The sequence below is a fragment of the Humulus lupulus genome, chromosome 4 (assembly GCF_963169125.1).
Source record: "Humulus lupulus chromosome 4, drHumLupu1.1, whole genome shotgun sequence".
Taxonomy (NCBI): domain Eukaryota; kingdom Viridiplantae; phylum Streptophyta; class Magnoliopsida; order Rosales; family Cannabaceae; genus Humulus; species Humulus lupulus.
In genome coordinates this window covers 245,021,521-245,036,988 of record NC_084796.1, presented here as the reverse complement: position 1 = coordinate 245,036,988, position 15,468 = coordinate 245,021,521, and the positions used below count along the sequence as shown (strand labels likewise).

General features: G+C 32.8%; 1 protein-coding gene and 1 non-coding gene across 5 annotated transcripts; both read left to right on the top strand.

Moving 5' to 3' along the window:
• Positions 1-3,045: 3,045 nt before the first annotated feature.
• LOC133831512 (chromatin-remodeling ATPase INO80) lies at positions 3,046-13,429 on the top strand. 4 transcript variants are annotated; one of them, XM_062261851.1, is made up of 23 exons: positions 3,046-3,336; positions 3,566-3,653; positions 3,859-4,252; positions 4,370-4,802; positions 4,930-5,130; positions 5,293-5,403; positions 5,561-5,982; positions 6,094-6,202; positions 6,310-6,390; positions 6,477-6,649; positions 6,810-6,935; positions 7,362-7,523; positions 7,620-7,677; positions 8,390-8,620; positions 8,724-8,870; positions 10,273-10,827; positions 10,931-11,188; positions 11,276-11,383; positions 11,562-11,656; positions 11,762-11,918; positions 11,993-12,190; positions 12,360-12,515; positions 12,705-13,429. In XM_062261851.1, exons 1-23 carry the CDS (start codon positions 3,277-3,279, stop codon positions 13,002-13,004), a joined length of 4,623 nt encoding a protein of 1,540 aa, XP_062117835.1. In that variant the 5' UTR covers positions 3,046-3,276; the 3' UTR covers positions 13,005-13,429. The 4 variants fall into 4 exon arrangements, with proteins under 4 accessions (XP_062117835.1, XP_062117838.1, XP_062117836.1 ...); XM_062261852.1 differs by having other exon boundaries at positions 3,047-3,336; positions 12,363-12,515; XM_062261853.1 differs by having other exon boundaries at positions 3,321-3,336; positions 3,749-4,252.
• Positions 13,430-13,906: 477 nt separating this feature from the next.
• Positions 13,907-14,101, top strand: LOC133833339 (U2 spliceosomal RNA). The gene has a single exon (XR_009892721.1). It is a non-coding gene; the product is annotated as a U2 spliceosomal RNA (small nuclear RNA).
• Positions 14,102-15,468: the final 1,367 nt, after the last annotated feature.

The following is a 15,468-nucleotide window of genomic DNA, read 5'->3' as shown; positions in this document are numbered from 1 at the left end:
ATTAGGTAAAGTATACAAATTAATATTAATTAATTATATATTTTATTAATTAAATAACAATAATATGAATAAAAAATAATATTTAAAAATGATACACATGACTAAAATATCATCCTCATTACGGGAATTAAACATTATATTGCGACTAAATAAGTATTAATTAAATTTAATTAGAAAAGTGCACAAACTAAAATACATATTAAATCTATGTCAATTACGTGAATTCACATATTCATCTTCCAAATACTCAACCAATGCATTTCGAAGAAGAATATGAGTCTCTTTGTCCTTGATTTGTCTATATCGACCAAGATAGTTTTGCAGTCGAGCATTTTCATCTAACACTATTTCAACTTTTAGAGTTGGCATAATAATGCATTATTATGTCGTGCATAATAATGCATGAAATTATCATATCATGTTATACATTCTTATTTAAAATACATGATGGTCTTGGCACAAATGCAAATCATGAATGGAGTACTAAGCATGATATTTTATTTATTTTATGTTAGTATTTTTTTATTAATAATATATTGAATTTGAGAGTATTTATAATGTATTTTTAATTTTCATATTATGAAGTTTCCATTTTATTGTTTGAGTATTTATGTAATTTAATAAATAATTTTAATTATTTAATATTAGATTACAAATACATATATTAAAAATTACACATCACAAGTTATTTTAAAAACTACATTTTGTATATAAATATACTGGATACAAGTAATGTGTAATATGCACGTTTGCTTAGTTTTGTGTATAGAATTTATTAATTATTTTTATTAAATTTATATTAATATCATATAAATTTTGAAATAAAAATCATATTTTAATTAAATAATTTATTTATTTTTGTTTAAGTTTATGTTTGTTCTAGTTTATGAATTTGGGAGTGACAAAAAGATATTATATATTATATGTTTAATGTAATATTAAATATTATACGTAAATTTTAAATTTAAGTTTCTTGCTAGTTTTTTTTTTTTTAAATAATTTGTTACTAATTCATTATATTATATGTTTAATATGATATTAATCTAATAAGTGAGTTTAAGTTTAATTAAATATTTATTTAAGTTATAAAACATATGATTTTATTATTTTTAAATAATTATTATTGTAAAACATCTAAAAAAATATCATATTTAATTTATTTAATTATTTATTATTTTAAAATAATTATCATTGTAAAATATCTGAAAAATATCTTATTTTTAATTTATTTAATTATTAATTATTTTTAAATAATTATCATTGTAAAATATCTCAAAAATATCTTATTTTAATTTTTTAAATTATTTTATTTTATTTTATTTAAGTTTAAGTGTTTAGAAACTACCGTTAAATATAAGAATATTCTGTTAAATATAAAAATATTTCGTTAAAGTTAATCTAAAAAATAAATAAAAAAACCGTTAAAACTAAAAATTTCCGTTATCTACACACTTATTATATAGAAGAGATATTATTAAAAAAAAAGAAATTAAAGCCATCTAACGCATATCGCTCTATCTTTACCTTTCTCTCTAAAATAATGCCTCCTTCAAGGTGGTCTAATGCGCAAAAACATTTTAAAGTAATAACAAGATAAATAAATATAAAATAAAGTATCAAACAGACACAAAAAAAATATAATAATTTCTAAGTACTAAATTATTGATTTAAAAAAAATAAATAATATAGGACAATATATAATAAAATTAAGAAACATTTATTGCAAAATTCAATAAATAGTCAAAAACACTTAAGTCATTAAATAATTTTTTTTAATAAAAATTCATAAATAGTGCAAAATGTTGCACTAAAGTAGTTTTTTTTTTTTTTTTTTTTTTCAGTTAGTCATATTTTATACCAATTTATTAGTAAGTCAAAAATCAATTTAGTAGTTTGTTAGATTTACAATTAAGTAAGAAGGTAGTCAACCGTTATTGACTTATCTAATACTAAGTAAATACCCCTTGTAATGTTTCTCACAAAACTATCATTTATTCATATAAAATGACCAAATTACCCCTAAAAACAAAACTTAACATCAAACGCTCATAAAAATACCTTTCAAAATTGAAATCACTCAAATCATGTCATCCTTCTCACAAATCATCTATCACATTATAAATTCGCAAAGAGCTAAAATTATAGATAACTCAAGAACCCTCACATTGTGAAATCTTCACAACATCTTTGGCAAAATTTCACAAAGTTAAAAAAGTTTATGCAATTGATAATGAGAAAGTAATATTGTTATTTATGGTTTATGAGTATGTTATAAAATAATTTGTATTTAGTTTTCAAGTTGTTTTGTTCTGAAAATAAGTTTGTGTTGAGATAACAAACTTATTTTTGAAATTTGAAATTTAATTTTATTTGTGTTGAGATAATATATTTTATTTCATTTATATGGCAAATTTAATAAGCATCTTAAATATATGTTATTTTGTATAATTTTGACTATAATACTTTTTTACATTAAACTTCTTATTCTCTCTTACAATAGTGTGCATGCATAATAAATTTTTGTATTCTACATAAAAAATGTAAGACTTTAAATATACTAAATGTGTAAATCTCGAAAAAATAACAAGAATAAAAAAAAAAAACTAAAATAGACATTTAAACAAAAAGTCATGGCTCACTAAATTTTTTGTCAATTTTTAGTACAGAGCATTGATATAGCATCGATGCACTATCAATTTTATATTATTTTGGTCAAAAATCAAATTTTTATTATTGTATTGCAAGAGTATCGAAAAAATATCGAAACAAAATCAATTTTATATTAAAAAAATCAGTAAAAAAAAACTAAATCTTCAAGATTGCATCGATTTTCCATCAAATTTGCACAATTTTAGACAAAAAATTAAATTTTGTGAATGCATCAAAAAAAAAAAACATTGAAATAACATCATTTTCATTAATTTTTGTTTTATAATATGTAATGTTAAAATTAAAAGTCTCATTTCAAAAAAATAAAATTAAAAGGAAACGAAGCAGCGCATGTTAACAGATGATACGAATCCAGTGCACGTTAGCACGCCTCTATCCTTCCTGCACCGTCTGTCACTACGATACGTCCTCTTTCTCCGCCGAACTCCCTTATCCTGCGCACCAACCCCATTTTCTTTACCATTCTCATTCTACTTCTTCTAGGGCTAGGGCATTCTTCCACTTCCCCTCCTCCAATTCTCCTTCCATAATTCTCCATGCCCTTCCCAGAACTAGGGTTTCATCTTCTTCGCTCACCAGCTTCGCTCTCACCTTTTCACACCGCACATGGACCACCGGAAGCAATCCAAGGACTCACCCTCGTACTCGGACCTTTTCAATCTTGAGGTTCGTTAATTTTTTTGTTCAATTGTTCTGTCTCAGTTCCTTCAGATTATTGCCTATTTTGGTTTACTTTTTTGGGCCTTGCTCTGTGAATTCGAGCTTTGATTGTTTGTTTTACAATTTTCTTGGTGGGTAATTGATATTTTGATTAGTTTAAATTTTGTAAATTTTTTCTTTTTTAATTAAAAAAATTCAATTTTATTTATTTATTTATTTTTGAGTTGTGTTGTAGACTTTGATGAGCTTTCAACTTCCAGAACCACATGACATCTTTGATTATTATGAGAACAGTAGTCAGGATGAGAGTAGAGGAAGCCGAGGTTTGTACTTCTTTTTTTGGTTAATTTGAACTCTCAAACACACTTTTGGAGTTTATATTTATGCAAATTGAATCTCCTAGTTTTTGTTGTTGTAGTGTATACGTTTATATAGATGAAAATGGTGGGAACTTGGGATAGAAAGATGGAAAATTATGCGCTTTAGTTTGTCTACTGCTTTATGGTTGGTTCATGGTTATACATATAGGTGGGGCAGTTGCAAACAAAGGTAATGGACTGATGTCTGAAAGGGAATTAAGCTCATTGAAGAAGAGAAGGCGGTCTCAGAACGGTGACTACGAGGACGAGGACAGTTACTACAACAGAAACATTACAGAGGAGAGATATAGATCAATGCTTGGAGATCACATTCAGAAGTACAAGAGGAGGCTCAAGGACTCCTCGGCCAGTCCTGCCCCACCCAGGATGGGAGTCCCAGCTCCGAAGAGTAATGTGGGTTTGAAAGCTAGGAAATTGAAGAATGATCAACGAGGAGGGTTTCTTGAATCGGAAACCACACCTGAGTGGCACAATTATGCTAATCATCCCAAACCAGGGAATTACCATGAAGCAGATTTTACACCACAAAATGGCTCTGATAGGTTCGTTTTCTGCTATAGTTGGCATCTCGAATGTAGGATATTTGCAAATCTAAAACAGCTTTTCTAGTTCCAGATAAATGAGTGATTCATATTCGTAACATTAATTTATTCATGCAGAGCAACATATGAGCCTCCTTATTTGGAGATTGGGGATGGTATCACGTACAGGATCCCTCCAACTTATGACAAGCTGGCGGCATCTTTGAACTTGCCAAGCTTTTCTGATATTCGAGTGGATGAAATTTACTTAGAAGGTACATTGGATTTAGGGTCACTAGCAGAAATGATGGCGACTGATAAAAGGTTTGGGCCTACAAACCGGGCAGGGATGGGGGAGCCCCATCCCCAGTATGATTCACTTCATTCAAAATTGAAGTCGCTTGCTGCTTCTAACTCAGCTCAGAATTTCAGTCTCAAAGTTTCTGATGTTGGGTTGCATTCTTCCATCCCCGACGGGGCAGCCGGAAATATAAAACGGTCTATTTTGTCTGAGGGTGGTGTTTTACAGGTCTACTATGTTAAAGTTCTAGAGAAAGGCGATACATATGAGGTTTTAATCTCCTTCACTTTTGAATGTTAAATTACGCTAGTTTATATGGGATGGGAGGGGGCTGGTGTGCAATTGCTCCTTTTCTAAGTATGGGTTCTTAATCAAAGTGTTGTTATTTGTGCTGCAGATAATTGAAAGAAGCTTGCCTAAAAAGCAAAAGGTGAAGAAAGATCCTTCTGTGATTGAGAGGGAGGAAATGGAGAAAATTGGAAAAGTATGGGTCAATATTGTAAGAAGAGACATGCCAAAGCATCATAGGAATTTTACAGCTTTTCATAGGAAGCAACTAATTGATGCCAAGAGGGTTTCAGAAAATTGTCAAAGAGAGGCAAGCAAACATTCTCTCTCTGAAGCATCTCATATTTCGATTTCTAGTAGCATTTGGAAAGTAACTTTTAATTTTGCTCTTGCGATCTTAGTGAGGCCTTTGTGCTATAGTGTAATATCCTGAAGCTATGCTTTATTTATCTATCATTTTTTTCTTTACCAGGTGAAATTGAAAGTGAGTAGATCACTTAAATTGATGAAGGGTGCTCCGATTCGCACAAGGAAGATAGCTAGGGACATGCTGCTTTTCTGGAAGAGAGTGGATAAGGAGATGGTAACTTTCAATTTTTTTAATGGGAGTACATTGATTACAGTTAAAATATATTCTTGATTTGCCTTCAATTGTTCTAAAAAGTCATTGAAGAATTTTTCCAATGTCAACTATAAGCTGGACTGGAATTATTTATTTATTTATTATTTTTTTTTTGCAGGCAGAATTGAGGAAAAAGGAGGAAAGAGAAGCTGCTGAAGCCCTAAGGCGTGAGCAGGAGCTTCGAGAAGCAAAGAGGCAACAACAAAGGCTGAATTTTCTTATTCAACAAACTGAGCTATACAGCCACTTCATGCAGAACAAGTCGAGCACTCAGCCATCTGAAACTACACTTATGGGGGATGAGGAAACCAATGAACAAGAAGAGCATATTATCTCTGTTGATGCAGGGATGGTTGAGGAAGATGATCCTGAAGAGGCTGAACTAAAGAAAGAGGCCTTGAAAGCTGCGCAAGATGCAGTTTCTAAGCAGAAAAAACTGACAAGTGCATTTGATAATGAATGTATGAAGCTGCGGCAAACTAGTGAACCTGAGGCTCCACAGGAGGTTGCAGGAGCTAGTAACATAGATCTACTCCATCCGTAAGTTTTGTTTTGATCTGTTTTTCTCAGATTTCGATTCTTGTTTAGAACAAATTAGTGGGGTAAAGTGTTTTTCTCAATTTGATATAATTTCTGTTTCTAATTTTGCAGTTCCACCATGCCAGTGACATCAACTGTTCAAACACCACTGTTGTTTAGAGGCACCCTTAAAGAATATCAGCTGAAAGGTCTTCAGTGGCTGGTCAATTGTTATGAGCAGGTTGATAAATGCAACACATATTTAAATTATACATATAATTTCTCCTTTCTGTTTTTTATTTTTCTTCTTTTTCCGACTGTTTATTTGGGAAGTTTTGTCATTTGTAGGGTTTGAATGGCATTCTTGCTGATGAGATGGGCCTTGGAAAGACCATTCAGGCTATGGCATTTTTGGCTCATCTAGCGGAAGTAATTGCTCAGCTTGGTGTCTGGCTTTTCTTTGGTGTAACTTGGGATTCTAACTTTAATTTTTTAAATTTCTATTTTTAATTCAGGATAAAAATATATGGGGACCTTTTCTTGTTGTTGCTCCTGCATCTGTATTGAACAACTGGGCAGATGAAATTACCCGCTTTTGCCCTGACTTGAAAACTCTTCCATATTGGGGTGGGCTTCAGGACCGTACAGTTCTGAGGAAAAAAATCAACCCGAAGACACTATACCGCAGGTAAGCATCTTTAGTTATGTTGTATTTTCGAAGATCATTGGTGATTTGGTAAAAGAAGCATTTTGGCTTTCATTTGTCTTCTTGTGTCCTATTTGCATTTTAATTTCTAGTCAAGGGCTGAGATATTTTTCAATGTAATTACTTTTTCCTTCTCTTCCAGGGATGCTGGGTTTCACATTCTTATCACCAGCTATCAGCTACTTGTTTCTGATGAGAAGTACTTTCGGCGGGTGAAATGGCAATATATGGTGTTGGATGAAGCCCAAGCAATTAAAAGTTCAAACAGGTTTGATTCAAATCATTCATGTCAGTGTACTTTGTAGTTTGTGCTAACATTTAATTGTCATAATTGCAGCCAAGCAAGATAGATGCGCAGCCTTTAGAAAAAAGGAAATTTTTTATTTCAATGGTGCCGATTGTTTTCTCCTTATCTGATAGTCTTAAGCTTGATTTTATTGTAAATTGATGTGCTTGGTTAAAGATTAACAATAGACATTTTATTGATTTGGAAGAAGGTTTAATGAAAGAAGTTATTCCTGTGAACTGTACGTTAGTGGTCATGTTGCTGAGGTGCTTGTGTCTTATCTTTATTTGGTTTAAAAGCTATATAGTATATCTATCTTCCTGAATCCCTTTACTTTCTGAATGGTTGTTTTTTATTTTTAATTCTCTGTACTCATACTTTTTTGTTGTCTTGCTTGTGATTGGACAGTATAAGATGGAAGACACTGCTTAGTTTTAATTGCCGAAATAGGCTTCTGCTTACTGGAACTCCAATCCAAAATAATATGGCAGAGTTGTGGGCCTTACTACATTTCATTATGCCAACCTTATTTGATAGTCACGAACAGTTTAATGAGTGGTTTTCTAAAGGGTATGCCTAATTTTTTAAGTTTTCTGACATAACTGACAAATAGTTAATATTCCTATGCGCTATGTATTCTTATTAACTATATTTTATCACGTGCAGAATTGAGAGCCATGCAGAACATGGTGGTACTTTGAATGAGCACCAGCTTAACCGATTGGTAAGCATCTTTTATGCAACATTATTTTTATTTGAAACAAAACAGTACTACTTGTATTACTGATGGAGAAAAATAATACAAAGAGTGACTTAGGGTGTAGGAGCAAGCTATTGAGAAATCTATAGAAAAAACAGGAAGAAATGTAAACAAACTCCTGAAACTAACAGAACCAAAAATAAGCCAGACTCTAATTTAGAGAAGGCAGAACCATTCAAAAGAAAAGATAAGAACTTTAGAAACATATTACTAAATACACTGCCAATTCCAAACATTATCTGAAAAGACGATGTCTTTGAACTCTTTTACTTTGAACACACACATAGTAACCCAAAATCTGATCTTCTCCCACAACACCTCTCAGATTCTTCTTTATCTTCAAAGATTCTCTTTTATGCAACATTATTCAATTGATTTAAATTGCAATGCTAACATTAGAAATTTGCTGCTTCAAATCATGTGTTGACGTATCAACTTTTCGTGAGCTTGAGACTTGGTGAGGTCTGTGAGGGTATTTGTTCGTTTTTACCATTTAGGTCTCTTCTAGCTTTAGGCTTTTTTTTTTTTTGAGAAATAGGCTTTGTTAATATTGCCGCTATTAGTGTTTACATATTGTTAATGAAGAGATGATGCAATCATTGTTGCCTTTAAATGTACGAGTGAATGCATCTAAAAATTGATTTCTGACTTGTATTGTGCTTGATTCTTCTCACAGCATTCAATATTAAAACCTTTCATGCTACGTCGAGTTAAAACAGATGTAGTTTCAGAGCTTACCAGGAAAACAGAGATCACAGTGCACTGCAAATTGAGTTCACGACAACAAGCTTTTTATCGAGCTATCAAGAACAAGATTTCTCTTTCCGAGTTATTTGACAACAATCGTGGACAACTTAATGACAAAAAACTCCTTAATTTAATGAATATTGTCATTCAGCTAAGGAAGGTGAGCTATGCTTTTCCACCTCCTTTCCTGAAATTAATTTAATTGCTACAAGCAATCAAGTGAGGAAGCTAATTTTTATTTATTTTTTACTGTGTGGTGCCAGGTCTGTAATCATCCAGAGTTGTTCGAAAGGAGTGAGGGAAGCACATATCTCTACTTTGGTGAGATTCCCATCGCCCTTTTGCCTGCCCCCTTTGGGGAATTGGAGGATGTACACTACTCAGGAGGTCGCAATCCTATAATATTCAAGGTTCTTTTTATAGCTGCTTTCTTTTAATATACATAACTATGCAAAATCTCTTGTATTGTTATTATTCTTTTCAAATAAGCTCCATCCCCCACATGTCCTCACCCGTCTCCCCTGTATGTAGTTTAACATAAAATAAAATAAAAATGAAAATGAATAGCATTGTAGAACTTATTTCCATATCACCTTACATCCATGTCACGTTTCCAGTACCTTTTGGTTGCTGGTTTTTTACAAGTGCTGAGGAAGGCTGGGAAACACATTATTAGTTCCCACAGAAGGCTGAACAATTCATCTTTAAAAGCCACACTCCCACCAGCTTGATGCTTGTGCATATTTGTGATGTGAACGGTAAAACATTAGGGTCACAGTATTTTGCTAGAACATTACCCTATAAACCTTGTTACCTTTAACTTTTTATTATTTATTTTTTATTTTTTACATCCTACCTACTATTTATATCTATGGGATTTAGTCCATCACTACATATTCTTAGGTGCTGGTAAGGGCAGCTCTATTTAGGGGCCAAAGGCCCTGAGTGCGTTCTCCTATCTGTGCACTTGAATTGTCTCTGGGTCAGGTGTTGGGGTGCGCGTGGTAAACCTAGTTTACAAAAAAGGTTCTTGGATGTCTTAATTATTCCTGCACTTCGTTTTGTAATAGTATTGGCTCCTCTGAATTAAAAGAATGTGAAGGAAACCTTTCTCATTTACCAGCCAATCTGAACTGAGATAAGAGACTTGTGTTAATACAATACCAGCACTGAACATGGCAAATTAAACAGGACATTATATTCAAATTACTGTTCTGTCATTCAAATGATTTAAAGCATGCACTCGTAGAATGATAAAAATTTCAGTCATCCGAACATTTTTTTTCTTTTTTAGATTTTACCAAACTTGGTTACTTTTAATCCGAATTAGGAAAATAAGATGCAACAGTGATCCTTCTTTTTAATTATTTATTAAAATTGGTGTTTTTCTTAGTTTCTTCCTCTTTACTATGAAGGATTCCAGAAGCTCCTATTCAATTCCTTATACAAAAGTTTAGAATTTGCAACGTGCTTCTTATAAAAATTGCATGTATAGTTGTGGTGGTTATGGAACTAATGGCTATTGAAGACTTGGAAAGCATATTTTATGTATCTTTAAAACTTATTGTTCATCATCATGACTACATTAGTATTATTTAATTTAATCTGTGTTGCTTCTGCTACCAATGATTTAGTCAGATGACAGACTAGTATTATTTAATCTGTGTTAATTCTGCTATTAATAGCTTACTTGGAATTCAGTATGCGAGGTTGTTCCATGCATGTATGTTTGCCTTTCTTTTCATGCTTAAGTCCCATTTGTCCATACACGAGGAAAGTAATTCAGGAATCTTTTTCCCTTATTCTTTTCAGATTCCAAAACTTGTCCACAAAGAATTTATTCAGAAGTATGACACATCTAACTCAGCACAGTGCAGTGTCCGTAGAGAATTTTTGGAGAAATATTTTAATATATATTCCCCAGAAAATGTTTATCAATCAATTTTCACAAATGAGAACAGCTCAAATTCATCTCTTAAGAGCGGAACCTTTGGTTTTACTCGCCTGACGGATCTGTGCCCAGCTGAGGTTGGGTTTCTGGGAACTAGTTCTTTTATGGAGCGGCTCTTGTTTTCTCTTACGAGATGGGACCGACAATTTTTGGATGAAATGATAGACTTATTTATGGAAACCAACCATGATGATTCTGAAGTCAATTACCTTGAGAGTGGAAAAGTGAGAGCTGTTACACGAATGTTGCTGACACCATCAAAATCTGTAACAAATTTCCTTCAGAAGAAATTTGCTACTGGTCCTGGTGATACTCCCTTTGAGGCTTTAGTTGTTTCTCATGAAGACAGGCTTTTATCAAACATCCGGCTTCTCCATTCAACATACACAGTCATCCCTAAAACTAGAGCTCCACCTGTATGTCCACTATGTTCAATTTTGTAACTTGATTTATTTTTTGTGGAAAATGGGATGCAAGTTTTTATCTAAAGCTTATGCTTCGAGTCCTGTTCTTTTTTAGGTCGACGCTCACTGCTCTGATAGAAATTTTGCTTACAAAATGACTGATGAACAACATTCCCCATGGATCAAGAGGTTGCTTGTTGGCTTTGCACGGACATCTGAGTTTAACGGGCCCAGGAAGCCAAATGCTCCTCATCATTTAATACAAGAAATTGATTCTGAATTACCTATTTCACAACCCGCTCTTCAATTGACTTACAATATTTTTGGGTCTTCTCCTCCCATGCAAAGCTTTGACCCAGCAAAATTACTAACAGTAAGCCTCTCTTATCGTCATTTTTTTTACCATATTTCTCTCTTTAAATTATACTGACTCAGGCGAGTTATGATTTTTTGTTTGTAGGATTCTGGAAAACTTCAAACACTAGATATATTGTTGAAACGCTTGCGAGCAAATAATCACCGGGTTCTTTTATTTGCTCAAATGACAAAGATGCTGAATATTCTTGAGGTAATTTAAGTCTTTAATTTAAATTCTAATTGATAAAGAGTTGTGCACCTTTAGAATTGTTGAATAGTTCAGCTTTCCATCTATGGAACCATGTAGCACTAATTGAGTTAAGCTTACCTCTATTGTCAGTGCTCATGGAAATTTCTTTTAAGCATTTCATGAATGACTGTACTTTCAGGATTACATGAACTACAGAAAGTATAAATATCTCAGACTTGATGGATCCTCCACTATAATGGATCGCAGAGACATGGTCAGGGACTTTCAGCATCGGTAGGGGCTGGCTGACATGAATTGGTTTTAAAATGTGTATATATATATTACTGCTGTTAAAGCTGGCATAACACTTGTATGGCTGATGTTATATGTTTGTTGCAGGAATGATATTTTTGTGTTCTTGCTAAGTACAAGAGCTGGTGGACTTGGAATTAATTTGACAGCTGCAGATACTGTCATATTTTATGAAAGCGATTGGAATCCCACTTTGGATTTACAGGCAATGGATAGAGCTCACAGATTGGGTCAGACGAAAGATGTGAGTTTGTTGCTTAAGTGGCATTTATCTTGCGACTATATTTATTTATTTAATACTCGCTTATTATTGTGTAGGTCACTGTCTACCGACTAATTTGTAAAGAAACAGTTGAAGAGAAGATTCTCCAGAGAGCGAGTCAAAAAAATACTGTTCAGCAGCTTGTCATGACGGGTGGTCATGTTCAGGGTGATCTCTTGGCACCTGAGGATGTTGTTTCATTACTCCTGGATGATGCCCAGTTGGAGCAAAAATTAAAAGAAATTCCACTGCAGGTGAGGCTTAAACACGGTTCCATTTGTTAATTTTACCTTCCAAACTTCATTGTGAATGCTGATTATTTCTTTCTGCATTTTGTTTGACAAAAGAACATGTAATTTTATGCTCTCTTCGTTCCGGAAGTAAGCCTTATTTGCTTTGTATAACCTGTTATTCTGTTCATAGCAGGCAAAGGATAGACAAAAGAAAAAACAAACCAAGGGTATACGGGTAGATGCAGAAGGTGATGCATCTTTGGAAGATTTAGCAAATAATGTACCTGAGGCAGCTGGACATGAGGATTCTCCAGATCCGGAGAAAACCAAACCCACTAACAAAAAGGTTACAATATTAATCCAGATTTGTTTTGATTAGCATAATACTGGTTTGAATGTTGAATTTGACTCTTGATTCAATAACTATCCTTGTTTAATTTCGCATGTTAGGAATCTTAGCTAGCATAGAAAGAGTAGTAATTATGCCAATGTTGATTGCACTCAGCTTTAATTAACACAGTACTTCTCTATGCAGAGAAAACCTGTGCAAACTTCAAAATCGAGGAATGCCCAAATGACAGATGAACTTAACACAATGTCAATGGACTTTGGTTTGGATGATGCCCAACAAAATACAGATTCATTAGCAACGAAATCTAAGAGACCGAAGAGGCCAAAGAAGAGTGTAAATGACAACCTTGAGCCAGCTTTTGTAGTCACATCCGCAGTTCCAGAGCAGAGCCAATATCCATCTTCATTGCAAACCATCAGTTCCAGCAGTGCTGTACCACAAACAGGCGAAGATTTCTCCACGCACGGGAATTCATTTACTTGAGACCAGAAGCCCCGAATCATTTGATAAAGCTCGGCCCCAGTATTTGTTGATGGGGAGGCTGTTGAGTGAATAGTTTTCAGGTCTCATTTCCGAAGGGTTACCATGGGAATATGCTAGGGAAAAGAAAGTGTGCTCCGTGTTAGTTTTGTAAATATATTAGCTCTATTAATCGATCTACTGTCCATGAAATTAGAGAGTTAGGGTATAGATGGAATCACTCTACTCTAGCAATTTTTGGCTGTACGAGCTATTATTCTATGTTCTATTCTTGAATTGAAGAGGCCTGGTTCAGGGAACTGTGATGGCAATGATATGCTGGCAAGCAAATACCAGCCTTCTCCATCTTGTAGTTTTAGGTACATTCATGTAAAAGATGTCATATTTTTATTCAAATGTAATAATGAAAAATATAAGGTTTTCTTCCATTTGGTGCCTAATTTCAGCTGGTGACTGTATTTACGAAGAATTATATTTTTTTATGCCATGAAAATGTAGAACAATTCACACCTAGGAATTTTGTCAAAAGAGTTAACTAGAAAAGATTCACGCAGTGATGATTGATTGACCACACGAGTCTTAGTATCGAGCTTCATTTGGTGAATTAATTAACAGCTGAACCAAGATTAGACCAAGCTTTCTTTGTACATATTTTATATTTATATAATTTTTAAAAGAAAAATTGGTTGATCTTTCATTAACAGAAGTGTTCAAACTAAAACAAGAATAAATGAAGGGATTGTTCAATGGAATATTTATAACTAATTTGGGGGGTCAAATTACACCATTGACTCATATACACAATAATTTAGCGCCAGTGTTTTTCGTAGTCCCACATCGATGGCGTAACAAAATGAAAGAAAGAACAAGTGTTATAAAAGGAGAATTTGAGGAGTGAACAATTCATACCTTTCTCGGCCTTTTGGCTAAGATCAAGTGTAGTATCTGTTCTTATCAGTTTAATATCTGATATGTGGGCCAATGGCCCACACGATATTAAATTAATTTTTTAAGAGGGAGGGCCCATCACAGTAGCTTGCTACTGGGGTTCTCGAGTGTCGCCTATGTTTTGCACTACTGCATAGGCAGGCGCACCTCACCAATCCTAGTTAAAATTTGCTCTGAGCAACTTTGGCTAGTCTAGCCTTGTCAAGTCAAGTTTACCATGTTAGTTTAGCCTTTAATTGAGCAATCAGCTAAGCTCAACTTGTCAAGTTTTTGGTTAGCATATAAAATAATATACTCTAAGCTCTTAAAATTAACCTTCTTATATTCTAGTATAATTGTAAAAATCTCTATTTTTTAATGTATAAATTTGGAAATATAATAATTATTAGAATCATTATATTGTCTTTTTTAATATACATATTTTTTATTTTTTTAAAAGATAATTATAATATATTTTTTTTGTTTCTTGAATCATTCAAATATAGAAAAATTGAATTGCATAAATTTGGAGCGAGAATTTTAGGTATTTATATCGTCAATATACATTTTTGTTATATTTCTAGTTCAGATTTTTAAATGCTAAGTGCAATAAAAATGAGTTTTCGGACACTAAGTTCAAATTATCATTTCAAGAATCACACTTCTTGAAAAGACTATTTTCTAATTGCGAATCAACCAGACCATTAATATTTGAGTACTTTTGCAACTAAAAAATCATTTTGGATATTTAAGCAAGTGTTAATAATCTATAAATTTGTTATTTTAGGCACAAATATCTCTTATAACTATTTTTGTTGTGTTATTAATACAGTAGATTTATGCTGAAAAAGAAATAGTGGATATAATTTAAATTTGCTCTCTCCCATTTTAGAATATTAGAATTGAGTTTTTATTTTTATATTTTTTTGAGAAGCATTCAATTGAGTTTTTCTAGTACTAGACATGTGTAAAAAGGGCCTTTACAGCCAAGAACCAACCAACATTTCCTTCTCTCCCTTAAACACAAGGATAGTTGATTGAATTTGACACTTTCTTTCTAAGAAGTTTTGAATCATTTAGAGGATGGCCCTATGTTTATATATCAGTTATTGAATGTTTTGATCAGTTTGGATTTGAGTGATACAAGAGAATTGTATCACTGAACATGATACCATTTTGCTTAGTTTCTTTCCAAGTACTCTTTTTTCTAATTGGATTTTCTTTTTGATGTTAATTACTATAAGGTTTGAGATTCATACCTTATTATTTTTATTTGTGGATGTGAAAGGGGATCTAAAATTATTAAATTTGCTATTATTATTGTCGTATGATATAGGTAAGATATGAGTGTTTTCAAGTGGAAGAACATATAGTTCAATATATGTTGTAAAGGGTAGTCAGGAAAGACCAAATTTAGAGCAAGTTGACAAGTCATTCTCCCACAGAAAGATGATGATAGTCCATTGATTGCTCCCACTCCCACTCCCACTCCCACACGTGGCGATGATGACAAGATTTGGCCTTCACGACCATATTTGAA

Excerpts from the sequence above, each read along its gene's own strand:
- LOC133831512 (XM_062261851.1), top strand. The coding sequence starts at position 3,277 with ATGGACCACCGGAAGCAATCCAAGGACTCACCCTCGTACTCGGACCTT. Across the intron at positions 11,189-11,275 it reads ACCCAGCAAAATTACTAACA|GATTCTGGAAAACTTCAAAC; the intron begins GTAAGCCTCTCT and ends TTTTGTTTGTAG. Across the intron at positions 11,384-11,561 it reads AGATGCTGAATATTCTTGAG|GATTACATGAACTACAGAAA; the intron begins GTAATTTAAGTC and ends CTGTACTTTCAG.